The 26,643-nt window shown below is 34.8% G+C and overlaps 3 protein-coding genes across 3 annotated transcripts; 1 reads left to right on the top strand and 2 right to left on the bottom strand.

Annotated features, from left to right (window-relative positions):
* Positions 1-283: 283 nt before the first annotated feature.
* LOC108197183 (cleavage and polyadenylation specificity factor subunit 3-II) lies at positions 284-9,744 on the bottom strand. Its single transcript, XM_017364724.2, has 13 exons — positions 9,615-9,744; positions 9,345-9,522; positions 7,964-8,036; positions 7,662-7,779; positions 7,153-7,226; positions 6,486-6,622; positions 5,469-5,532; positions 5,057-5,122; positions 3,359-3,428; positions 2,978-3,082; positions 2,613-2,754; positions 1,546-1,642; positions 284-1,253 (listed from the first exon to the last, which is right to left on the bottom strand). The coding sequence occupies exons 1-13, from the start codon at positions 9,637-9,639 to the stop codon at positions 444-446; spliced, it is 1,959 nt and encodes a 652-aa protein (XP_017220213.1). The 5' UTR covers positions 9,640-9,744; the 3' UTR covers positions 284-443.
* A 4,531-nt stretch (positions 9,745-14,275) lies between these two features.
* LOC108199318 (microtubule-associated protein 70-2) lies at positions 14,276-21,585 on the top strand. The gene is made up of 11 exons (XM_017367087.2): positions 14,276-14,958; positions 15,060-15,145; positions 16,605-16,670; positions 16,757-16,927; positions 17,053-17,223; positions 17,310-17,465; positions 17,561-17,707; positions 17,864-17,935; positions 18,024-18,548; positions 18,625-18,812; positions 21,096-21,585. Exons 1-11 carry the CDS (start codon positions 14,703-14,705, stop codon positions 21,133-21,135), a joined length of 1,878 nt encoding a protein of 625 aa, XP_017222576.1. The 5' UTR covers positions 14,276-14,702; the 3' UTR covers positions 21,136-21,585.
* Positions 21,586-23,193: 1,608 nt separating this feature from the next.
* On the bottom strand, positions 23,194-26,381 carry LOC108199317 (adagio protein 3). Its single transcript, XM_017367086.2, has 2 exons — positions 25,973-26,381; positions 23,194-25,021 (listed from the first exon to the last, which is right to left on the bottom strand). Exons 1-2 carry the CDS (start codon positions 26,263-26,265, stop codon positions 23,425-23,427), a joined length of 1,890 nt encoding a protein of 629 aa, XP_017222575.1. The 5' UTR covers positions 26,266-26,381; the 3' UTR covers positions 23,194-23,424.
* Positions 26,382-26,643: the final 262 nt, after the last annotated feature.

Below are 26,643 nucleotides of genomic sequence, written 5' to 3'. Positions count from 1 at the left end.
AAGATAAGAAATTAGTAAGCAGTTATACGGTGACGGAACCGGGATTCCAAAAAAAATCAATACAAAGATTAGCATGATTCCACAATACAAAAATTAGAAAATCACTAATTTTGAAGATAGGTTAGAGCTAAAAGTTAATATTGACTAATTTTAAAGATAAAAACCAGAACATACAAAAAATTGTCCATATTAATTTTAAAATTAAAAAATAGCTGCGCAAGCTCGACAAAACAAACACACACAATACAACACCGTGCAAGAAAAAACCCAGAATACAGCTCAATATACAAGTACGGTGAAATCAAAATTGATAACAATATAATTTACAACATTTGTGTGTACATCATTTTCTTCAAAATTTGGTTTTGCACAAGTGCTGTGCTGTCAGTATCAAACTTCAGGACTTGTTCAAGGGATTTACTGAAAAACATATACAACAACTATTAGCCTGCTGTAGTTAAATTAGTGCTCAGCTCTAACTTCCTCAGTGTGGAAATGACATTCCTGGCAAGCGGCTCATCCGCTGCTAACCAGGTGCAACAGAAGTATACTGCTTCCGACTTGTTAAGATTAGTTTCGCTTATTCTATGCGGGCAATCATCATTAAGGCAGACGGATATGCTGATAGATTCTACTTGAATATGTTCTCCACATTCTTGGATGTTAACATCATTAAGTTCAATTGCAAGTTTCCCAGTTAATAGGTGAAGCCAGGAGCCGTTGTCAATGACAGGAAGCACATTTGCAACTTCAGTCTCTATAGCATTTCCTAAGTTGCCAATAGGTACCTGACAACAATAAGCAAACTGTAGTTCGTGCTTTTCAGCTCCCAGCATGCCCAGAAATTCGTCTTGGTGGACGACCTTTGCTTTCTTGCTTCTGTCCAGACACAAGATCCCTTCAGTTACTCTATCATCAAACACCTGCAATGGATTAAGTGGCGTTGGCATAAACCCTGTATCGGAATTTTCTCCTGAATCTGTTTTTGAGAATTTGAAGTTCGGACACTTTGAATGTCGTCTTAGTGTATCTGAAATATCAGCTTTCACATAATGAGTCGAAGGAATTGACACTGTTTCATTGTTTGCTGGACAAAAACTCTGTATACCCAACTCAGATTGAATTCTTCCTTGGAGTGCGATCATCCTAGGCTTTTCACCATGCACAAGAATCACATGCTTGGGAGATAGAAAATTAACTAGGTCCATAATTCCTTTGGCATCCGTGTGAGGACTAAAAGACAACTGATGAATCTACAAAAGGAAAAACAGAAAACAAACATAACAGCTCAAAACAGGAACTTGTTATTAGCAAGGAACAAGAATGAGCATATAATCTATTATACAGAGAAGGCATGACAAAATATTTTAGGCGATGAACTGAAGCAAAAGAAGTTTCTTTTCCACTTTATTGTACCAAATATAATTTGCAACTTCAGCAACAGTTGTTTTTTAACTTGCAAGACATACTTTACAGTTTTGTACAAAATTTTCAGCATACATGTTGCAGGAAAAAAATAATTAAAAGAACAAAAGTAATCAGAACCTTGCATCGCACATCAACTTGGGTATCTCTATCCACATTGACTTTAGTGGGTTTGCCTGACATCAGCTTGTGCCCTACAGTTCCCGCTACACAATAACTAGGAGAAGAATACCAATGGATAGAAAAAAGTTAACAAAAAATTACAGTCTAAAACGGGTCTGAAACTATTTTCACATCAGAGTTCGATTAGCTGAGGGTGGGATATATAGAATATATCAATTATCATATAACAGAAGTCTTTTTGTGGGATGCACAGCAAACAGTGAATTCCTTCATTTAGAATAAGGGAGCGTGTGATATTCACACAAAACATATCACTTGACCAATTTCCTCAACAATATAATTAGATCAGCAGGTTGTTCTAATCTCAAGTAAAGATTTTATGCTATATTTTTGTTATATAGAATACATCAGAATAACTTGCAAGTGTCATTTTGGCCTTTGCTACACATATAAAGACTTTAATTTCCGTGTTGGTTGGGGAGAATGGAATGGAAGGAATGAAGTTAAAAGGAAACAGTGGAGTTAGGAGGGAAGATTTTGGAGGAAAAAAACTAGTGCAAAATTTGTATGATAGAATTTGGGAAGAAAATGGGTGGAGAGAGAATGGCATTCATCTTCAAGTGGAGGACTGGAGGGTATGAGTTCTAATTTTAAATGGTTAGGAAAAGTATGGAGTAAGGAATGAAAATTTTGAACATCTAACCAGAATATCGGTCAAATTTCGTTCCATTTCCTCGAATTCATTAATCCCAACCAAACACAACATTTAGAATGTCGGAGGACACCACTTTCCCCAAGTTTTCTGATGCTCGTATATTCTTTTTTCTTTCTGTAACCAAGTTTCAACGTAGTACATTTGGTTTATTAAACAGACACCAACTGTTATATTTCTACTTTAATATGAGTTGTAAAACTACACAAGTACACTTCATTTTCGATACACACACATGCATATGTTGTTATAGATTAACACACACACACACGTACATGGTAAGGACGATGTATGCTTATTATATAAACAGTAACAGTATGCTGCCTGAAATACTTTTTAAGTCCTATTTTACCCTGGCAGCGTAATAAGGTTCTTTTCATATGGAGCCCAATGCTTAAAAACCTCAAGTGAAAAGCCACCACTGATCATTCCAGGTGTAGCAAAAAGAACACAAGGTCCAGGAGCATTTATCAAGGAACGGTCAAAGCTGCAAACTGAAACATTAAATTCAGAGAGGAGCCAGTTAAAGAAGATGCAGTAATCATGCCAACATGTTCTTGCCATTATTAGTCATTACATGTATAATTTAGTAATAAATATCTTTTTAAAATAATTCTAGATAAACAACAAACTAAAAGATGTTCTAAAACTATTTAAGTAGTAACGTCTATCACTGTACCAAAATCTCCATTATTCGAAATTCTGTGTGAGGCATACCATGTTTGAAATCAAATGCATTCCGAGTGGTATATGCATCTTTCACCTTTTGGCTGGTCCAGTTAATGAGAACTTTATAATACAGATTAGCTTGTAAAGTCAATCCTGTAACAGGAAATTAAAAAAATAAATTAAAAACTAATAATCAAATCAGATGATGCACATCATCGTCAATGGTCCACAGGTGCAGTGCCTTTTTGAGAATCCTTTTGCCAGAAAGTTGCTATTAGTTAGCATATAAATGTGCCAATATTGTTAACCAATGCCATATCCTACGGACATATATACTCATTACCAATAACAAAAAGAAAATGTCAGCACTATTTCATGTGATCGGAAGAAAAAGAGAAAGACGATAGAAAGGAAATATGAAATGCATACCTGCAGAAAAGTATATGGGAACCTTTAAACTCATCCTCTCCCAGTAATCATCCAATAGTATACAAAGTTCCTATTAAATTAGAACAGGAACTATCAGAAAATTATTGTTACTATACAAAGACTGTTTATCAATGCAAAAAAGAACGACCAAAAAATAACACAGAGAACTGAGAACAGTTGAATGCTACTTATTTCTCCCAAGTCCCAACGGATAATAAAATGATGAATCTCTTTCTAGGAGTTTGCTGGGAGTAACTGATTTTCCTGAGAAGATACTACTAAAGAACTTAATATAATTAGGCCAGAAAAGATAAGTGGCACCATTACTATATGAGCGATTTAGATTGTAGTGCTAAGATTATGTGACGACGTACCAAAGGCGTCTGCTAGAATCTGTGAGATGGAAATACATGATGTGAAACTTTTTTGTGCTCTCAGATGGATTAACAATAAGGAAAAAAGTTCGAATTGATTATAAATAAAATAAAAAATCTTTCAATAATAAGTTCATACAGAATATAGCATTTAAAAATTTAGCGCACAGTTCGAGATTGTGTTAAATTTCTTATATTCATGTTTACCATGTCTTGGCAGTAAATTAGCATATACAAAGACCGTGTCAAACATGTCTTCGTTTGATCAACTTCTTCTGACTTTTGTAATCTGAATATGCTTTTGCAAAAGCTAGAAAGAGGTCTTGGTTGTACCTATTCTGCCTCAGAAAGCTAATGACCGTCATATGACCCAAGACAATTCAAATGTAGCATTCAAAAATATTGATAAAAGATAGTGTCAAAAAATTGATAGTCATTAAGACTGACTATGTATTCAAAAGAAAGTTATTAATGAAGGCAATAATAGTTGAACTTCAAAGAAAAAATAATCATATATCAACAAATATTATGGACCAACAAATGCTAATAATTATCAGTCAAATTTAATTTAGTTTTTCTAAATGCCTTTATATCTACTAGCTTGTTAATATGTGTTATTTAATTATACATTTATGTTAGAATAATATGTGTCTTTTAATATAAATAGTTTTTCCATAATTAATAAGACGTATTTGGGTTATTAGATTTTTATCGAGCATGTAAATAAGTTTCTAATAATTAAGTCTGTCATAGTCCCGAGAGATATGTTTTAATGAGGATGTTCCAATGTCTTTTAGTTATAATAATAAGACCCATTAAAACATGTTCTATATAAAGATGTCTGTAAAGCCCAGATATCGACCGACCAAAACTTTTAATGTTTTGACTTTAATAATATAGTATAGATAGTATAGGTATAAATCTTATTAAGAGGAGAATTAACATTCTAACAAGCAAGACAGAAACTTATTTTTGTAAACACGGTTTTTTGTTCATAGTTAGTAGAGGAACTTAGTTGATTTTGAAAACTTAAATACTTGGGAAGCAAAGGCCTTAAACATCTTCAGAAGTGCTTCCAGCTTTTTAACAATTTAATGCATCATAGTGCCTTAAAGGGGTTGTGCATAGATTATAAGTTTTGGCTCGAAGCTGAAACAAACACCTATCTTGTAACTTTTCAATGCTAGAAACTGAAAGCTGGTTAAGAAAGCTAATCCAATCCGTACTGATTGGTTCAAAGAAGATATTTTAATTATAATAATAACGAAATCATAATTAGTTCAATTATACAGAATGTAATAGAAAACTATTTTAAGGAGCTAACCTGAGCTCGACCAAGAGCAAATGTAGGAATGAGCACTTTCCCTCCATTGGTAACACATTTATGAACCTACAAAATAACTTTTATAAATAAAGCTTCGGAAGAAAATTAATATAGTTATGCTATATACATTTTGCATTCTGAAGACTACTTGATAAATTTGCACATATAACAAGTTTAGGGCATTTGATAAACCATCACACCGAAAGTCATTATTATTGTACTTATATACGACCAATTCATGGACAATATCAAATAATTATATATAAAAAAGATGACTCAAAGACACTTTCCTAACTTAAAAGGAGGTTTACAGAAAAGGGGAAGTAGAAAAACAGCATTAAACATAGAGCAAGAGACGGCATGAACTGATTAAAATTAAGACACTAAAAGTGACGGCTTATCGTTCCCGTACAGCATCAAGAAATTCTCTTTCCCGAGCATATTTTGAATCTCGTATAGTTGTACCATAGGTCGACCTGCAAAAAGAAAATTTATTATTGCAATGGATCTTGTTTTGAGATACACATTAAATTTGTTTTATTATATGGCTCTGCATTTAAGCTTTTTACACCATAGTCCATTCTTTCAACAGGATCACGTCTCGTTTTACACGGCAAACACAATTCCGTACTACAACTATTATAAAAATTTCAAAATCATAATATCAGAACATGAACTGATAAATAGTATTCTACATTTTAGCAGTTTAGCTTGAGATCTATTTCTGCTTGTTTCTTAAGTACTAATTACTAGGGGTAATTGCAGATTTGCTTCTATAATCTACAAGTCTCCAGCAGTATAATAATGTTCTAGAATTTAACTTTTTGTGAAGCATGACCTGCATATAAATCCATATCTATATCCGCCTTTAAGAACTTTATGTGATACATATAGGCAACAGTACATAATAAAAAATATTACAGCTACTCAGTTCTATAGGAATGCAGTTGTCAAAATCTCAGTTGCTGACTGATCTGCAATTGTGTAAATTAAGGTTTAAGTATTTTTATATTGCTTTGTAAGAAAGTGATACAAACCGATTTATGTAAAATGCCAAACTGAATGCAGAATGATACTACAATATCTAGGTGATTCAATCACATACCATCATATTTACAAGAGTTTTCACTTGAGTATATTCATCTTCAACTTTGTAATATTCATATGGCAAACCATTTTGTAACACCTTATGTATGGAGCAATTATTGTATCACCAAAAATTCACAACAAGGGCAGAGTCCAGTTTTTCAGAAGAATGTCTGACAAAGTGGGTGTACAGTCATTAGTTATTTTGTGGCCAATAGCTCAGGAAAGACAAGATGGCTTTCTAAGCGCATAAAAAAGATAATCTCATAAAAAAAAAAAAAGGCAAGCTAAGGTAAATTTGTAGGTATTAGCCATATGCATCGATATGTGGAGAAAATACTACTCTGATATAAGAAGGTCCAAATGCAGCCGATCGATTTGTGCAGCTCCAAGATGTCTATCAGGTGTCATATTATAATCACCGGTGTAAACTATTGCAGAATCTCCTACTTTAGCATAAAACATTGCAGCTCCAAGCACCTACAAACATTTTTCCATGTTAGTTTATCTGCTATTGAAATTATATAGGAACCAATTCCCAATGCCATAAAAACTGCAACCTAGAATAATGACTACAAGAGAATATTGCACATTATCTCTATAAACTTTGGACTTGTATTTTTCCCATAAGTGATAAACACACATAAGAATCTAACGTCCACCACATCCAATTATTTAAATAGATTTGGGCAAGCATGTAGTGTATTCATTAATGTGCAAGGGAGACTATTATAGTTTAATTACTAATCATGGTTGTCTAACCTGTTAACCTTTGACTAATCTCATGGGTGCACACAAGAAGACTCGTGCATTCGGAAAATATAAGCATAGAGCTTAAGTGACCACAAGAAGAGAAGTATGTATGAATACAAACAAATTGTAAAAAAACTTTATACATCAGTTTGTCTTGTAAACAGAAGGCAAAAGAGTTTATATATGTAATTAATAAGCTCAATAATAAAATCTGAAAACACAACATAGCACGAAAAAATCAGGTTCAGGATGCCTACATGTCCAGCATAGTATGCACGTATCTGAAGATCCTTATCAACCTGCACCGTCTGCTTTAAATCCACAGCAGTAACTGCCACATCATTCAAAAAATCATAGATCAATTTACAAAAGAATATGAGGATGATATACAAGAGCAAAGGTCTATTCTTTGAATATATGTCTCTTTAAATTTTCTAATGTAAACATATTTTAAAGCAAGGTGAACTCATGAATTACATAGTTTTTAGGTAAAAGAAAACGAGGGGGCAACTTGCCTTGTTTAGGGTTAGTTTTTAGGTAAAAGAAAAAGTGGGGGCCACTTGCCTTATTTAGTGTTATACAACACTAATCTAATTAAGCTGAAATGTAGTATAAATTGCACTTCGGTTTATAAATTAAGACTAATTGCAACTCTGATATTTAAGTTGCTCATGACCACTGAATTAATCAGCTAGCAAGTAAAACCATACATTAGGCGATTATGATATACTTCAGATTTATTAGACATAAGAACAAGGGCAACTACCTTTCTTCATACATTCTTCAATATTTTCGGATGTAAACTGTTCTTCTTCTCCCCTTCTGTCAACCATAACTTTCCGATAATCCTCCAACATCAAAGGAGCGAGAGCTTTTGTTGGATACTGCATAGATAAATGTTCAAACAACAGAGACTGAGCATAAAAAGTTTTATGTGGAAAGTGGAAACCGAAAGGGATAGATGGAGATTACTTTATTCAATCATCAAGTAAACAGATATAGTGATCTGAAATCTAATAACCAAGATAGCACTTCATGAGATTACAAAAAACAATAGATTGTCTTTACCGTCATATAAATTGGTCCCTTGTATCCACAGACTTCAGTGAAGTATGGCAAAGCTCCAATATGGTCAAGGTGACTGCATCATTTTATTAACTTAGCTCATGTAGAAGTAATATATTATCAGGGATAAGAAAAAAAGGGATCAATTCATACTATACTGCACATACACATGTCAAGATTATGAAATTACTTATATAAATATTAGAATCTTGCAAGTGAGGTCCTTAATTCCTTTACTGTTCAACCTACCACGGTCGAAAATTCATAGCACTCCAGCATAACTGTACTTTACAGAGATGTTAATTCTAATTTCTAAGTATCTTACTTTCTAGTTTCTACAATGATATTGCAATCCCAAAGTCATAAAAAAAAAAATGAATGGAAACTAGACATTCGCTGATAACTTACTGGCTACAACAATTTATGGTAACCCCAGGTAGATGAGCAAAAGCAACTAAAGAGTATTATAACTCTGTTGTATATAGTCAGTCATTGTCTCCATAGTGCATAAGGAATACATACATGTCGAGAGCCAAGAATGAGAAATGCGCAGGAATTAAACTCCCTACCCCGTAATTTGTCCTAAATATTTCTCAATAAGTATGAATTGCGTACTTGCATAGCATCAGCACTCAGCAGTAGGATGAGGAGCATTTTCCTCAACCAGTGTAGAAGGTGAAGTTTATGATATTTAATGTAGATGATACAAAATTACATTGCCTAGTTACATAACCAGACAAAAGAATTCCTAAATATTGGCACCTTAATAATTTATCTTCGTTCTATTTATTTTATTCAATTGATCATTAAGATACTGTTTACAGCACTTTTAAGCTCATATCAAAAATTTCACCCCACCTTAATTCTTAGTTCAGCGGATCTCTACCTATCCAGATTCCAGAAACTTATAATATATATCAAATCACGACATCAACAAAAACATTTTTAACAAATTTGTATAGCCCTGATTTACTTTAACAATAGACTGCAGTATTGCCTACCATTCTTTTACATTCTACTCCCTCTGTTTTGAATATAGGTCGTTCGACTTTTTGACACGCACTTCTAAGTCCCTTGACCGGATAGTTAAAATCATTATTTTTAAAATTTTCAAAATTTTCAAATAAAAATATATGATTAATATTATAAATAAAAAAAAAGAAAATTTTGAAAATAATGATTTTAGCTATGAGGTCAAAAGTCTTAGAATTGTGTGTCAAAATATCAAGCGACCTATATTTCAAAACGGAGTGAGTAAGTGATTAACCGCCTTTCAACCTCAATGTACAAGCTTTTCGCCTTAACACATCAACCAATCCAATAAAACAAAATTAACTAACACAACAGGCAACAAACAATCATATATCAAGAAACAGAAATATACAAGTGTGTGATGATAATGCAAGTAAGGGAGCTATCGAAATCCCCGGTTCTCGAAATACGAGAGAAATCGGGGTATCTCTGGTGATCATGATGACCCATATGCATCCCGCAATCGAACATAATTTTCTTGCCATTCATGTTCACCACCACACAGCTCTTGCCCACTTCTTGGCCTGCCCCTGCAAACAAAACCTCAAATTAGGACATTAGTGTGCATACAAGGATCATATAAATGGGCAGAGACATGATTTTATGTGAAAATAAGACATACCCAGAACTAAACAATCGATCGCCATGGGGTTCTTGCAATCAGAGTGGAGAAAAATGGTTTGATTTTGTGGGGTTTTAGCTTATTGGGGTTTAGTGGTTTATTTGTTATTGCTAACAGGCGAGTGAACCGGGTTGCTGACTTGCTGTCCAGTTCAAACGAACCCGGCTTATTTTATCCCATCCTATTTCTTTGCGAAAATAATCTGCGATTCTTTCTCAAATCGAAAATAAGTACCTAATTGAAATTTATTTCCAAATAAAGTATTCAATTAAAATATATTGACGGTTTAGTTCTATTCTTTATTTATTTTTAATTTTTATTTTAGAAATAAAATTTTCATATTTAGATTTTTGTTTATATAAAAAACCAAAGATAGATTATTTAATCATACAGCCAATACATTTTAAATTGTGTAATTTGGAAAACAAAATATATTTAACTCTAGAAAATAAGATATAAATGTAAAAAAAAAAAAATCCCGAAGAAAGCTAATTCAGGTTTGGTTTTCAAAAAAAAAAAAACTACTTTAAGTTGGGTTTTCCGAGCAACTTTAAGTTGAGGGGGGAAATTCAAATTCAAAAATGTTACGCAATATGACGTTTTAGATTGAAAATTGATATTTGGAGTCAGAAATGGATGGCAATACTCCTAAAAAATGTGACAAAGTGGTCTTTTGTTCAGCGAGCTAAGGACCTTACGAGGTCACAGGCACTGAGCCGGAGCACCTGCTCAAAAGTCAAAACAATAAACTTTGGCTTCTGAAGATATAGATGGTCAGAGTTATTTGATTTTTATTTTTTTTGCTCATTTGGATGGTCAGGATGATCTTATTCACATCATTTGGCAGTGACCATGAAACAAGAGAACGCCCCTTGAAAAATTCCCCCTATGGTGATATCAAGCTATCAGAAGACTACTTACTTTCTGCAATTTCAGTTAAACTACAAAAAACGAAAGTTACAGTAGTAGTTAGGCCATACTAATCAAACTAATGCAATTTACATTCATATTTGTCGCGTTTTTTTCTGATGACAGCGTTAGGGCATAACTAACACATTGATTACTAAACTCCAATGCCAGGGATATTGTCAAATTACATTGCTCAATCTCGTATAACTGTGAGTGTGACAGAGTACAATGAAAATTATTATCAATATTAAAGCAAAGCAGTATTAATAAAACAGGCCTATCAGAGTGACAGAGTCCTTATATGATTTCCTGATTTCGTATGTTGTAGGACTGTCATTGAGGTAGTTCGTACGCTTATTTCAATTTTAATAGTCGAAGTATAAACACGAGTACTGGAATGATCTTGTGGAGCCAAATTTGCCAGAGTCGACGATAGCAGAACCAGAAAACGTGCAAATTGCCAGAGTGACGGAAGTCTGCATCAGGGAGTACTTGTTGCTATCAATTCCTTGCATGCCTGTGGTTAGATTTAAAATTTCATAAGACCTGTCATTGTACCAGGGTGCAAATAGTTAGATGGGGTGGTTGCAGTTAAGTGGATGTGTCGAAGGAATAACTATTTCCACTATGCAGCACCCAATTTGCACAATACTAAAAGGCCAAGTTTGGATACTTTTGGATTACTTTATATTCACTTTTGTTCCCATTCTTTGTGAGTTGTTTGGCTTAAGCCACAATCTATCGCTAGTTCTCTACCTAAGATATGTTGTTTTTCTATTCCTTTTCTTCATTATTCAGCTATCATTAATCAAAACTGGATTGCTTGTTGAATGAGGAGGCTACTGAGACAAGCAAATCCCATGTTTATCTCCACAAAAATGTTATTGTGCTCAGAGCAGATTGTGTTTATCACCAGCAACATTGTACATGGGACTCTTAGCTATCACGGTTCAGATTCTAAAAATCGATTTATTAACCGATTAATCGGTTCCGATCCAACAAAATCAGTTAATATAAAATCGGTCCAACTGTTATTCAATCGGTCAAAAATTGAATTAATCCGTAAAAAATCAGTCAGAATATTCAAAATTTGTAAAATTTGTGGGAAGAATTAAACTTTTCTAAAATAATTATATATACTATAAATAATATTAAATTAATTTCAATTAATGACGAATGCCAATTCTCTAATCAATCGTTAATTATTACATTATTTGATTAGTTGATTCACGATAAAAGACTATCTTTTTCTTTTAACTAACGAAGGCATTTATTTTTTAAAATCTTTTATATATGTTTGATTACCTTCTAAGGTAAGTTAAATATGTATTTATTATTAAAAAAGATATGTATTTATTAATTAACCATTAACTTAGCATATTTTGAATAATTTTAAATTTAATTTTAGGTTTACATTAAAGTTATCATATTGTATTTAACAACTTCAACCTCGTAAGATAATGATTACCTCTTGCCTCCGCAAACCCTAATTTCCCCTCCTCTGTCCCTTTCTTTGCTTAATAGCAGCGGGGGCTTCCACCGGATCTCTACCGGTGGAAAGCCCCAAAATTTTTTATTTCTCTGTGTTTGCTTTTTTCTTTCAATAAAACTTCTTTGGCATTTGTTTTTCCGGATCTAAGGATTCAAAACCTTTTCCGATTTGGCCTTCTTTTCTTAGATCTCAATTCCACGGAACTACGGATTTCTCGTTCTTCCCGGTGCTTTTATCCTTGAAAGTGGCCCGAGTTATCGTGTTTCTGTGAGTTTTGTTCCCCAGATCTAAGATTGACTTGGTTTAGCCAATATTTCATTTACGCATTTGGTTGTTAGGTTATCACGTTTGGTTTGGTTTTTTGTTGTCTCACCGTTTGTGTGAGTTTTGTTATTTTCTCACCGTTTGTGTGAGTATGATGTTTGATTTAGTAATAGAAATTGTCAAGGGATTGCATTCTCAGTCGATAGCTCAAACTGTTTGTGACGGAAGCGAAAGTGGCGAAGTTTGTGTAGATATCATCTTCAACAAATCACGTGATTTTATCTCCAAGATGAATGGATTAATCAGTGATTGTTTCTGTATTTTGTTTGTTCGACGCGACTGTTTATGTAGATGCCGTATGGCTTTTTATTATTAAATTAACTCATTTATCAAAAAAAAAAACTTCAACCTCGTAAGAGCATCACATCATTCATTTAAACGTAAACGAGCAATTAAATCATCGACACACATGTACTAGAGTACTAAAAAAATTGACGCCAAAGGACAGTTGTACTTCAAACAGATCGACAATTTTCCTCTGTTTTAATATTGATAATAGATTTGATTTCAATTAATCAATATTTTAAATAAATTAATAAAAGTTAAAACTATTAATATCTCGAGTGGATTTGACCGTTCTGATACTCGGACATATTTATAGTTTGATTATAATTTTATAACTCGAATGAATACCGAGTTGGATTATAGTATTATGATACTCAAGCATATTTATTTTGAGTAATTCGACTAGATTTAGAGTATTTGAATATACATGTTTAATAAAAATACTTGAATCGAATTTTTAAATCGTGCCTATTATTATTATGTATAATATACATCATATAAACAATAATTACAATAACATAATAATCTACAAATGATTTCATTTTAGTCATGATACATAATTATTCGAGTATTTATAATATTTTAATTATCTCATACTAATATATAAATATGAATAAATTGGTATTCAATCGAGTCGAAACCAAATCATAAGATATTCGAACTCGATTCGAACAAACTTATATAATTTTAGTTTAAATTTGGACGAAATCTGAAAGAGTAAATTATAAATTCGAAAGGAATCCGATCATATTGTTATCCGTATCCATTTGACTCGTTTTAAACCCTAACCTCGGCAATAAAACTGAAATATCTGTGATCAATAATATGAATATACAATTTTTTTTCATGTTCTTGAGATCTTTTCAGGAAGAAAAATGAGTAAGAAGAATCGAAAATTTTGTTGATTTTACGCTGAAGAAATGAATATTATCAATTTTATTATTAATGGGAGAATAAGATTATAGTTTAAAGTTTATTATTTTATTTTCATTTTAACTCGTAACATGATAATAAAAATAATTTCATTTTTTTCATTAAATTTGGAGGAACTTATTGTTTGTGAAGGTTAGTTTCATTTATTTCCTCTTATATTTGTCCCATTTTGAATTTTTCTGGACTAATTGAGCTCAAAAAGTATTTTGATTATTTTTTGTAATTAAAAACATATCTGATCAAACTAATTCTTTCATTTTCTGAATATTCTTCTCAATTCTTTATATTACAATTTTTTTTGAATTAATAAAACTCTTTGTTGTAGAAATATCAGCGCTATCTATTAATTTATCAATTAAAATATTAACCAATTATACTATTTACTCACTTTTCTTTATTTTTTATATTATTTTATACATTTTTCAAGCATTTTTCTTAACCTCCATCCAACTCATAGAAAAAAAATGACAGTGATAAATAGAGCGATACCAAATCCGATAAACTTTAAAACTTATTACTGTAACTTTATTTATAATTTAAAATTAAAATAAAATCATAAAATCAATTAATGTTAATAGATATTCGTTCTCACGCCGACCTTTCCATCCAAGTCTTAAACTAAACAGAAACAAGATTAAGCGAAAGCTGCACAGACTTCACTTGTTAGCTAAAAAATCTCGTACTCTCATCTATACTGTGTGATTAAACAGCAAAACCTAATGATTATTAATTATTATTATTCTCTTTTTTAATCACTCATAAATTAAAACCCACATTCTAGAGAGAGAAAGCTAGCTAAAATCTGACACAGATAGATGCAGATTTGAATCACCAGCATTCTAGAGAGAGAAACACACACTCACGCGGCATTCTCGCTAAACATATACATACACATCTACTTACATGTATAGAGAGTTTGTGTTGGTTTGAAACCCTAGAGTGTTAGTGTCCAGATCCATGTATAATTGTACATAGAGTGAGAGAGCGAGAGAGAGAGAAAGGAGAGACAGAGAGAGAGAGAGCGAGAGAGATTTATCTGTGTTTGTGTGTGTTTTGATTAGAGAGAGAAAGAGGGAGAGAGATTTGTTACTGTGTACTCGAGTGTGTGTGTTGATTTTGATGTGAGATTTGCAATTAGATCCGATATGGAGGATAATTACGGCGACGAAGGCGGAGTGTCGGTGGCGGCGCGTGAGAGTAGTGGCGGCAATGCACGGTATCCGGCGAGTGAGGTTACGCCGACGCCGTTGTCCTCGGCGTCGTTTAGAGAAGGAAGGAGTTCGTCGAGACGGCGAGCGCCAGTGAGGCCGCCGAGCTTGGATGCGGATGATTTTATGAGTCTGATGCACGGTTCCGATCCGGTCAAAGTCGAGCTTAATCGTTTGGAGAATGAAGTTAGAGGTCAGGAATTTGTGGTTGATCTATTTGTATATGTGAATTGTTGTTTGAATTTTGGCTTGATTTGATTAAGTGTTGGGTTTAATGTGGTGGTTTTTGTGTAGATAAGGATCGAGAACTTGGCGAAGCACAGGCGGAGATCAAGGCACTCAAGTTATCTGAACGTCTTCGTGAGAAAGCGGTGGAAGAGGTCTGTCCCCTATATGATTTGGTCTTATTGTGTTCAATTGTATGTATATTATATTGTTTCCGAATTTTGGAGCTTAATTTAAATAAAACGGGAATAAAGGAAAAAGGAGGATTTTGAAGCTCAATTATACAGTGTCAATTTGAACCAATTAATGTTATATTTCATAACATAAATACACTGCATAAAGATTGATACCACTATTTTTTTTCCTTTCATACTAAATTCCTACTTCAAGTCGTTGAATACAATTGTGTTGACGTACTCATGTTGTGTATGTTTACCTTTTTTCCTTTCATAATTTATTCGTATTCTTTGAGTTTACATGGTGTCTCTTTTTCAGTTTCACAGTTGGTTTTCGTATGCCTGATACTTGACGTTATATTAAGATTATAAGCATCAATTGGATTTTATTCAGATCACAAGCATGACCCATTTAGACAGTGGATCCTTACACAGCAGACTCGGCCTAGTTTAGTACTGAGCTTACTAAATAAGTAGGTGCATGCTTTTGGAAAAAATTACATTTGTTCTTTGTCATGATGACTCCCTTTTTATTATTCCAGCGAAGTCGTGGCTGATTTGATGCTCTTAAAAAAGTAAATCCTAATAATGATTGTGTTTAATGCAACACTTTTAAGGAATCTTTTAGGTCTCTAGTTTTGTGTTGAATTGTAAGCTAGTTTATGGTCTCTCAATTGGGAATGCTAAGATTTTAGTTAATGGTTTGTTTTTTGATATAATGGGCCAGGAAAGTTTCATTACCTTTATGCTGCTTAAAAATTATTACATGGTTATTATGTTTGGCCTCTGCTTCTGCATACTGACCCTATGAATTTTCTGGAAGTAATTTGTTATTGAAGCAGTAGTGGTGCAAATTAGATTATTAGATCAATGGAAATTTCACGACATGGTAATGGAATTCAAAACTTTGCTCACTAGAGAAGAATATAATTGCCGAACATTCTAACATATATCTATGCTCCTTATTTGCATCGGAAATTCATGTGTGCATAATCTCCTCTCTTATTGAGTTGCAAGGTCCTTGAGTCCTATATAACAGTAGATTGGTGTAGATGTAAAGTTGATAAAACATGATATTGTGCAATAAATTTAGTCCTTCGTTATGTATATATAAACAAAAATGAAAAGATACCATATATTCTTAAAAAAAAATTAATAAACAGACACGTTGATATGCATCACATGAATGTCATAACCTATTTTGGGACCTTTTAAGACCCATACGCCTCAGGTTCATCTTGTTCGAAGATATATGTTGGTCCTGTTATTTCTTTTATTATAGATGTGGAGTTGTAGCCAGACATAAATTTAAGCTTTCCCTTATCTAGTTGCAATGTTGTAACAGAAGTGCGTGACCTTTTCTGTTAGCTCCTGAAGTTATTTGAGTCATGATATTGGAGTTAAAACTTACATGTTGATGCGTCCATTTTTAACATAGCTAACTGAAGAACTGGAGAAGGTGGACGAGAAGCTCAAGCTTACGGAATCTCTTCTCGAAAGCAAAGTATTGACTGAAGCTCTACCATAAAGTTAATTTTTCCTTCTACAGTCACAAAATCTAAATGTAGTGGGATCCCTCTTTCTTGGCAGAATCTCGAGATCAAGAAAATTAATGATGAGAAGAAGGCCTCAATGGCTGCTCAGTTTGCTGCAGAAGCCACTCTTCGTAGAGTTCATGCTGCTCAAAAGGATGATGATATGCCCCCAATAGAAGCCATCCTTGCACCTTTGGAAGCAGAGCTCAAGCTCGCTCGTCAAGAGGTATAACCATATAACATCAAATTTGTTTAAGAACATTCAATTCTAAAATATTCTAATAACAGAATAGAAATTGCTCTTTTGAATATAGTAAAGTAGTTGACATATTGAGCTTGTTATCTTTACAGATTGCTAAGCTCCAAGATGACAACAAAGCTCTGGATCGCCTTACCAAATCAAAAGAGGCCGCTTTACTTGAAGCTGAGAGGACAGTGCAGGTTGCCTTGGCGAAGGCTTCTATGGTAGATGATCTTCAAAACAAAAACCAAGAACTAATGAAGCAGATAGAAATTTGCCAGGTATTGTAGCTGGAGTTCATCTTTACCTTTCCTAGACTTGAAGGTTATATTATCTGAATGCCTCTTAACGTCTATTTGTATATCAGGAAGAGAATAAGATTTTGGATAAAATGCACCGCCAGAAAGTTGCCGAAGTTGAAAAGCTTACGCAGACTGTACATGAGCTTGAAGAAGCTGTTCTTGCTGGTGGGGCTGCTGCAAATGCCGTGAGAGATTACCAACGAAAAGTTCAAGAGATGAATGTAAGTTAATTTCTTGCTTAACCTTCCTATATGTGATTGTTATATTGAAATTTGAAAATGATACTTAATGAACAAGTCTGTTTTTAATTGCTCAGGAGGAAAGAAAAACTCTTGACAGAGAGCTAGCACGTGCGAAAGTAACTGCAAACAGGGTGGCAGTAGTTGTGGCTAATGAATGGAAAGATGCCAATGACAAGGTGATGCCAGTGAAACAATGGCTTGAAGAAAGAAGATTCATGCAGGCATGATAAGTTTTCTCATACGCTTGTCTGAGACTTGGTCCCTTTCAGCTTATATATTCGATGAGAAAAAGTCTATGTTGCTCTGTCCATTGTTATATCATATATGCTCGTGTAGTTTCTGTTCTTTCTGCTTATTTTTGAATCCTCTTCTCACAGGGGGAGATGCAACAATTAAGGGACAAACTCGCTATAACCGAGCGAGCTGCAAGATCTGAAGCTCAGTTAAAGGTAGCAGTTCCGTTTTTTATCTGTTATCAGTAACAATACCTGTATATCTATGCCATTGTTAGGATTCATTTCTAAATACTGAATTCAGGAAAAATATCAACTGCGGCTGAAAGTACTAGAAGAGACTTTGAGATCACCAAATGTTAGCAGTCGCAACCCATTCGATCTACAAAGTGCTAGTCATGGTCGTCGTCAGTCGCTTGGAGGAGCCGATAACATTTCTAAATTAACATCAAATGGATTTTTACCGAAGAGATCGCCATCGTTCCAGCTGAGATCATCTGGAAGTAGCACAATGTTAAAACATGCCAAAGGCACATCTAAGTCATTTGATGGTGGTACTCGCTCATTGGATAGGGGTAAAGTTCTAAACGGATCTGGTCCAAGTTTTAATCTTCGTGATTCTTCTGAAGAAACCAAGGCGAGTGCTACATGTAATAATAACTGGAAAGCAGATTCAGATGAAAAACCTAATGACTTCACAGCAGCACCAGAGAAGGAGGATACTGTACCAGGATTGTTGTATGACTTGCTACAGAAAGAGGTTGTTGCTCTGAGAAAAGCTGGGCATGAGAAGGATCAAAGCCTCAAAGATAAAGATGATGCCATTGAGGTCGTAATTTCTTCATACTGATACTAAGATGCTTGTCTTATAGTTTTGTCATCTTATAGTTGTGATTTTCATTTAGATGTTAGCAAGAAAAGTTGATACCTTAACTAAGGCAATGGAGGTGGAGGCCAAGAAGATGAGAAGGGAGGTAGCTGCCATGGAGAAAGAGGTAGCTTCTATGCGTGTTGATAAAGAACATGAAAATAGGGCCAAGCGCTTCGGAGGAGGGGCAAGGGGTCCTGCAAACAGTTCTCAGCTTCCTGCTAGGTATTTTTTTTTTTTGTTGTTCTTCCTTTTGTTTGATGTATATATATATATAGGGAAGTGCTCAAATACAAACTAAGTTAGTGTACAAACTACAAACTCAATATAAGCCCTTGGATGAATCTAATCCAATGGCCCCGCAGGGGCAACCACACACCAGTTAATATACACCCTGTCACACATGATCTGCAGATTCCCCTCCGTTTTTAATTTAAATTTTCCCGTTAATCGGTGAACTTTTTTTGAAATCCGACTTCACTGTATTTTTGTTCATCTCGCAACGATCAATTTCCATACCATATGTGCTATATTTCGATTTGATTTAGAGACTTTTTAATTTTAGTTTGTAGTTTGTACGCTAAGGTGGTTTGTACCAGAGTAAGACCCTATATATATATATACAAGTGGACCTTGCATATTGGATCTAACTATTAGGACTATCACACAAGGCTGTGATGATAGGACTCGAATCATTTGTGCTGTGATGATAGAATTTGAATCATTTTCTTTGTTTTGGTTCTGACATGGAGCAGCATACACTGTAATGCACTTCACCAGGCAAATTTAAGTTCTGTTTGTCTTAGCTTATAAAAGGCAGAAGTACTTTTGGAGGTGGTATTTATTTTGCCTGTTCTAGGAAGTAGATAAGCTAATTCAAACACGCACTATCACAGCATGCGACTATTTTATACTAGCTGCTTGTCAGATTCATAAGATGCCTTGGTGAAGGAGTTAACTAGTTTACAAATAAATGTGCTGTCCTTACTGTCTTTTGATTTGTTTCAAGAAACTTACTTTTTTTACAGCCAACGTTCATGGTAAAGGGATCAAAGAGCTCCTTATAATTGTTTGTCTATTATAAACTATTACGGGTCCATATAACATGGATTACTTGTTTCTTGTTAATGAAGCTGCTGTTTGCTTTAAATTTTCTGAAGCATATAAAAATCCTGTTCACTTTGTTTGATTGAGGAATTGATGTTTTATTCGTTTGGTCTTAGGTAGATAATTGGTTAGTTTTTGTTGCCAAGTCTTGGTCCACTGCATGTTGTTTTCCATCATAGGTCAATTTGGCGCTTTGAAGCATGGGTGTGGCACCCAGTTGCTGCACTGTGCACCAGGTGCGGTGCTGGTGCGGCTGGGTGCACCACCCGGCGTCTCCCAGCATTTAGGGTTGGGGATTCACAAGGGTGCGGGAAGGGCAAGTTATGTAATTTTGCAGTAAAAAAAAGCGCATCTTCATTCTTCGGCTCATCTTCTGTTACTCTTCTTCTGCAAATATGTTTGTGTATACTGTATACACACACACACACACACGCACTGCATGTGTATGTATATAGGAGCTTCAGAATATATATTGATGAGTTGATGCTTTGGTTTTTGTGGGCTGCTTTGATTTTGTATATTTACTTGACTTGGCTGTATGTATGTATACTTTTCTGGTGCAGCTTTATGATGGTTTGATCTTGTTTTGCAAGTTGCAAGTAGATATGTAAATTTATTTATGTAATCTGTATGTATTTGTTTGCTGATGGAATTGATATTTAATACTTAATTCAAATGCTACTCTTTTCCTAATTAAATATATACGTGATGTACAATTTTTAATTTTTTTTAACTGCCGTATCCGGTATCCCCCCTCACTAAATCCCCTTTATATTTTTTTTATACCGAATTCCCGTTTCCCATCACTCACACTCGTGCTTCATAGATTTGGAATACTGAATTACATATAAATTACTTAGTTCCGCTGGGCCAGTTAAAAGCTATTTGCCTTAAAATTCCTCTTAAGAGATCCTTTTTTATCCTCCTTCCGTAGATAGTGTACGAGGGAAATTCAAGTTCTAATCAGGTGGGTGTTGTACCTACTGATGGTTTAACAGGAGGCTAGCATGAGTTTAATAAGAAAGTTAGGCTCACTTTCTTCTCACACACACATACAAGCTGATTTAACAAGACTTGAACTGCAACCATTGCAAGAATCAATAGGTTACTTTCTTGCTTATCACCAAGTTGCATTGCTCGATGTTCCGCTGCACTTCTTATTTTTCTAACTCCAATATTCCCTTGTATTAGTGACTTGAAAGGCATTAGCGGAATGTCTTAATATACAAGCAGGTATATGTTAAGGGCATAAACAATAATGACTGGTAATATGAAAGGAAACTTCTATTTTTTACTTCCATAAATTTCTTTTTTGAGCTTTATTTACCCTTTTTGGTTTGTAAATACCCAATAATGTTGTGAGAAAGATGTTGGAGCTTAATTATTCATTGTAAATTGCAGGACTGGAGCACGAGGAGGGTTAACACGCAGCACCCAATAACCAGAAATCCTGATTGCAGCGCAGCAAAAAATAGTTATGCATAGCTTTCTATTGGGTCTTGAGCTACTTTCTCATCTTTCCTACTATTGACTTGTGGTTGATTTTAGATTACTTGGCATGCTATTGGTCTGGTATTTGATCCAGCATCGAACAAGTGATCAGAATACAATGAATAGGAGATAAGTCTGTGGAATCAGTATGCTTACGACGTAGTTCATCATCCTCCACTTGCTATCAACAAAGAAAGAACTGGAGGATGTTGTGTTTACTAACCCTTTGTCAGAATTTATCTGAGTGGAGATATTTGTGGATGTATAGGTTAAATTATTGGTGTTGCTGATATTTCACCTTACGAGTTTGTGCTTGCAGTCTATATTTGTAACCTGCGGCTAGTTTTTTCTTCTTTTCTTCTTTTGTTTTTTGGTTTTTAAATTGATTAATGTTTGTCAATATTCTCGTTATCTGGTATAAACTAGTAGCTCCCATGATTGTGTTATTCATCTAGTAGTTTCTAATTTATCTAGAATTACAGGCTAACTAAAAGTCCTGAAGGACCTGAAATAGTTTGGTCATGGATATTTCTTCTATGTTAAGTATAGCATAATTTTTTTGGTTTGGATATTTTTAAGTACGGTTAACTTTGTGCATTTAGCTGTTTTATATATTTTGTAACCAATACTGTCACTTCTGAGGTCCAGTTGTGTAAAAATTGTTTTAATTTTTTTTTTGTACGTGCATAATTGCATATGATATATGATATCAGGCTATAGCTGATATGGAATTCATATTTGAAGGGCAAGTCTGTTGCACTGTGAACTTTGGTCGCTTTGGCTTTGCTACTGTTTGGATTCAAAATGTTAAAATACACAACGTTTAAAGGATTTGTAAAACTGAAAGCAAATATGTACAAAGCGGGTGCAGTTCCAAATCATCAATCACTTTGAATTGAAATAAGTTGATTAAATTTGGGAGAGTTGGATCGAAGTTAGTTAAATTGGAATTTTGCTGGTGCAAAATGCATGTAGGTACTGTTTGGGGTTGCTATTGCAGACAGCAACAACAGTTTTTTGCTGAAAAGCAGGTGAAAAACTGTTTGGTAAATCGAAAAACAGTTTTTCTGAACAGCAGCTTTTAGCTGAAAAGCTGCTGTTAGAAAAAGCAGGTCCTCCCATGATTTTAGAAAAAGCTGTTTTTCAGTTTTTGCATAATGTTGTTATAGATTTCATTATAAAACCTCACCAAAAACATTATTATTTTTTATACTATAACTCAAAATAAGTAAATATCAAAAAAATTACCAAACAGTTATCTGATTTCTACAACAGCACTTATTTTACCAGCACTTATTCTGACAGCACAGCAATTTTTAACAGCACTCCCAAACAGACCCTTAGTCAAGTCATCAATCAATTACAATTGAAATACAAGTTATAAATTTGGAAGAGATGAACCAAAAGTTGGTTAATTGGAGAATATTCTATTTTAAATTTCACATTGGAACCCATGGTTATGGCTGTGGATTCGAATCAATTAATATGAAATATTTTCTTTTCCAAGTGAAATTCCTTGATACATGAAAGAGCTAAAAAGTTATTTTTTTTTGGTCGTCGAATAAAAAGTCTTTAATACAAGTATCTAATTGATTCAAAATTATTAATACACATGTGTTTAATTCATTCCGAGTTCTCAGAACCCATAAGTGCTTGAACTGAGACATACTACGACGCCAACTTCATAACATGGATTGATATACAAGTATCTAATTGATTCGAAATTATTAATACACATGTGTTTAATTCATTCCGAGTTCTCAGAACCCATAAGTCTAACTGAGACATACTACAACGCCAACTTCATGGATTGATAAATTGGGCGCCAAGCAAAATATAAAACCGGCCAAAAATGTTCTCATCTTACTAAACTTATACAATACATAAAAAAAAAAATTTCATCATATACATAACAAATTCATCGATACGCTCTCAAATAATCACCAATTGTATAATAATCTATTGATGCCTAAGCCTACAAACCACCACCAATACACAAGATTTACCAGTTCCAAACTCGCATGCTTACCAATTTAGATATACAATGACATAACAGATTGTTAAATCAATAACAATACAGAAAAAGAACGAGACGGCGCATAGTGCAGTATGCTTGAAAAATACTAGTCCTGCATAGTCACCTGGATGCCAGTCCAGTCTGATAAATTCAACTCGTGGAATTTTATCCGTCTCAGTCCAGTATGCTTTGATTTACACAGCTTATAGAATTTGATCCGTCTCAGTCCAGTATGCTTGATAAGCACAACTCATGCAATTCATTCAGGACCCATTCTGCTCCGGTATGTCCACCCAGAACCATGACCCTGGTCCCTCCAACCACACAGGTGCTGTGACCCCAAGCAAACTTAGGTGGATTTCCAGGTACATTGAGAATCCTCCAGGATGGTTTCTCTTCAGCAGGATCCAACAAGAAAAGCTGAGCAGGAGAATGCAGCCCAGCCATTGAGCCACCAAATATTATAATACGACCACAAGGCATTGTTACTGCAACATGATCAAGTCGAGGTGGAGGAACCACAGCGCTCTGACTGCCTACACCAGTAAATGCACCACACTCCAGTTGCCTCCATTCAGGTTTTTCATCCTCCAGGTCAATGCTGTATGCGTCTCCTGAACGTAACCGCAAATGTCCACTATTAGCGAGCCCGCCAAACATTAATATTTTTGTCCTTCCATAGACGGATAGGGAGTGGCCCAATCTAGATGGAGGTGCCCATGAAGTTGGAATCTCTTTCCATTTTGGTTTTTCTAATGTAAGATCCAACAAAAATGTGTCACTAAGAAGAACTCCAGCTTCTGTACACCCACCAGACACCACTAATTTTGAGCCTTCCATTGTGCAAGAACTATGCCATGACCGGGGAAGTGGAGGAGTTCCTCCAGACACTTCTTTCCAAGTGGGTTGTTTAGCATCCAAGTCAAGAACAAATACATCATTCAGCAATCCTTCCCTTCCACAGCCACCGAATACCACTAACCAAGAATTATTCAAACTTGTGAGAGTATGGCCCCAGCGTCCTGGTGGTGAAGATTTGACAATAACCCGACGCCACACTGGTTTTGCAGCATCAAGATTAAGTACAAATGTGTCATCCATAGGTTGCATGTTTACTCCTTCCCCACCAAACAATACCAGTCGGTTCCCTACAGCACAAGCACTAAAATTGCATCGCGAAGGCTCTACTGCACCTCCAACTGTGAACTTCTTCCAACAAACCGCTTCAAGAGTAGTTAATTCCCTAGCCAAGCGTCCCCATCCCAGTTTGTTTGTCATTAGTTCCAGTGCACCTGTAACTTCTCTTCCCCAGGCATTCTGACATACCATTTTCCTCACATGCTCATTCTTTGTTAACTGTCGAATCCTTGTGCATGCAGAACCAATAGATGCAACATCTCTAGGTGTCAAGCGTGACAAGATACTCTGAGCTAGTACTTCGTCAGGAAGTTGAAGGATCCCACATGTATCCTGATAGTGTCTGTAGTGTAATTGTCCACTCATTGAAGGGTATTTACTCGACTCATCAGACTGCTGCGGGCAAGTTTCTTTGAAAACAGGATAAGACACACTATTTAGATCTATATTTGCCGTGGTAAATACTTGTATACCTATTACATGAGTAACCACACCATCATCGCCATGTATAGGCACAAGTTTTAGCTTGTTCACCAATGGAGTGCCATCCTTCTTAAAATTGATAAGCTCGCCTTGAAAATCAATGCCTTCCTCGAGACATCGTCTGATCTCTGAAACAATGACAGGATCCACCAAAGGGTGCCGCCTTTGTGCGCGAGGATCTCTATATTGCAAGAATCGACTGAAAGAATAAGTTTACAAATAATCCATTAGAATTGATGAGAAAATATGATTACAAGACAGTAAAACTAATGCAAACAGACATGGTATTTTTATTTTTTTTCATTCCTCACACATCGGTTGCAACTAGAGATGTGCAATAAGCATGTACCGAGAGGAGCTACATTACAAAACCAAATGTGGACTGTTCCGAAGATCACATTGTAAAATAACTAAGTTTAGAACTTTCTAGATATGCCATTCTAGCAGATCTATTAATGTTCTATCATCGACTCTTTTCTTCCATTCAAATCCAATGGAGATGGTTACAATAGACGGAATAATGAACAAAATGAACCACCAATTTTTTCCGTCAAAGAGAGCATAAATGTTATATACTCAGCCGTGAAATCAACTCAGGAACCTGCCTCCACATATAACATGCCTAATGTTGGTAAAGCAATATATGTCATTCCTGCCATAACACAATATCTAGCTACAGCCTACACACACTTCAGTTTACAAACTCTTCATCCAATTTTCAAATAAAAGCACTCCTTCCATACATCAAATTATCGAAATCTTATCATATCTTAACAATTCATTTTCATTTCAACACAAAACTCTAATGAAAAACTACAATATCAAATTTGACATTTAAAATCAACAAATCATACTCTTTTTTTGTTAATCATTTCAATAAAATAAACAAATCCAACAAATAATTAAAAAAAAATCCAAGTCTTCAACCAATCACACAAATCACGGATCCTAAAGCTGATCAAACACATCCAAGAAACAAATTAAAATACACATGGAGAGAGAGGGGGAGAGGGAGAGGGGAGAGAGAGAGTGGGGGAGAGGGAGAAGGGGGGAGAGAGAGAGAGAGAGAGAGAGAGAGAGAGAGAGTGGGGGAGAGGGAGAGGGAGAAGGAGAGAGAGGGGGGAGAGAGAGAGAGAGAGAGATCACCCACCAGTTTCTCCCCAAAACCTCATCAGCCCGATAACCAGTAACAGATTCAAAAACAGAATTAACATAAATAATCGGCGAATCAGGATCCAAAGCATCCGAAACCACAATAGACGACGGAATCATCGGATTAAAAAAATCACCCAGCCTAACCGCAAACTCATTCTCCTTCTCATCTTCAACTCTCCCAAACTCCCCCTCCTCCTCATCCTCCCCAACATCTCCCCCGCATTTCAGCCTCTTCCCATAGCCGTAACTCACCATCTCTTCATCATCTTCATACGATCCAGCAGTCATCGCTGTAGAAATAAATTTAAAAAAAAAAAATCTTTGCTTCAGACTTGAGTTTGTGTGTTCGGTTTGTTGAGTTTAAGTTGTAAAATGTAAAAACTGCTGGCAGGTTGTATGTATAAGTATAAGTTGTGTGTATAACGTGGTACAGTGGGTAGGAGATATTTAGAAAGACGGAAATATCTTGTCTAGGCGGAGATATGTGGACCATTCAGATTTTAACCACCCAAATATCTTGCCACTTTGATGTCGTGTCCTGATTGTTTCTTTTCAATAATGTAATTATTAATTCCAATTTCAAATTCATCATACTTAACTACTAAAAACAAAATTTCTGAGCAAGGTTTTAAATCATCTAGTTTTATATTAAAATAATATATTTTA

The sequence above is a fragment of the Daucus carota genome, chromosome 8 (assembly GCF_001625215.2).
Source record: "Daucus carota subsp. sativus chromosome 8, DH1 v3.0, whole genome shotgun sequence".
Lineage (NCBI taxonomy): Eukaryota > Viridiplantae > Streptophyta > Magnoliopsida > Apiales > Apiaceae > Daucus > Daucus carota.
The sequence above is the reverse complement of the archived record's forward strand: the minus strand, read 5'-3'. Positions and strand labels throughout refer to the sequence as shown.

Excerpts from the sequence above, each read along its gene's own strand:
- LOC108199318 (XM_017367087.2), top strand. The coding sequence starts at position 14,703 with ATGGAGGATAATTACGGCGACGAAGGCGGAGTGTCGGTGGCGGCGCGT. Across the intron at positions 15,146-16,604 it reads GTGAGAAAGCGGTGGAAGAG|CTAACTGAAGAACTGGAGAA; the intron begins GTCTGTCCCCTA and ends TTTTTAACATAG. Across the intron at positions 16,671-16,756 it reads AATCTCTTCTCGAAAGCAAA|AATCTCGAGATCAAGAAAAT; the intron begins GTATTGACTGAA and ends CTTTCTTGGCAG.
- LOC108199317 (XM_017367086.2), bottom strand. The coding sequence starts at position 26,265 with ATGACTGCTGGATCGTATGAAGATGATGAAGAGATGGTGAGTTACGGC. Across the intron at positions 25,022-25,972 it reads GAGGTTTTGGGGAGAAACTG|TCGATTCTTGCAATATAGAG; the intron begins GTGGGTGATCTC and ends TTATTCTTTCAG.
- LOC108197183 (XM_017364724.2), bottom strand. The coding sequence starts at position 9,639 with ATGGCGATCGATTGTTTAGTTCTGG. Across the intron at positions 6,623-7,152 it reads GTGCATACTATGCTGGACAT|GTGCTTGGAGCTGCAATGTT; the intron begins GTAGGCATCCTG and ends AAATGTTTGTAG. Across the intron at positions 3,429-5,056 it reads TTGCTCTTGGTCGAGCTCAG|GAACTTTGTATACTATTGGA; the intron begins GTTAGCTCCTTA and ends CTAATTTAATAG.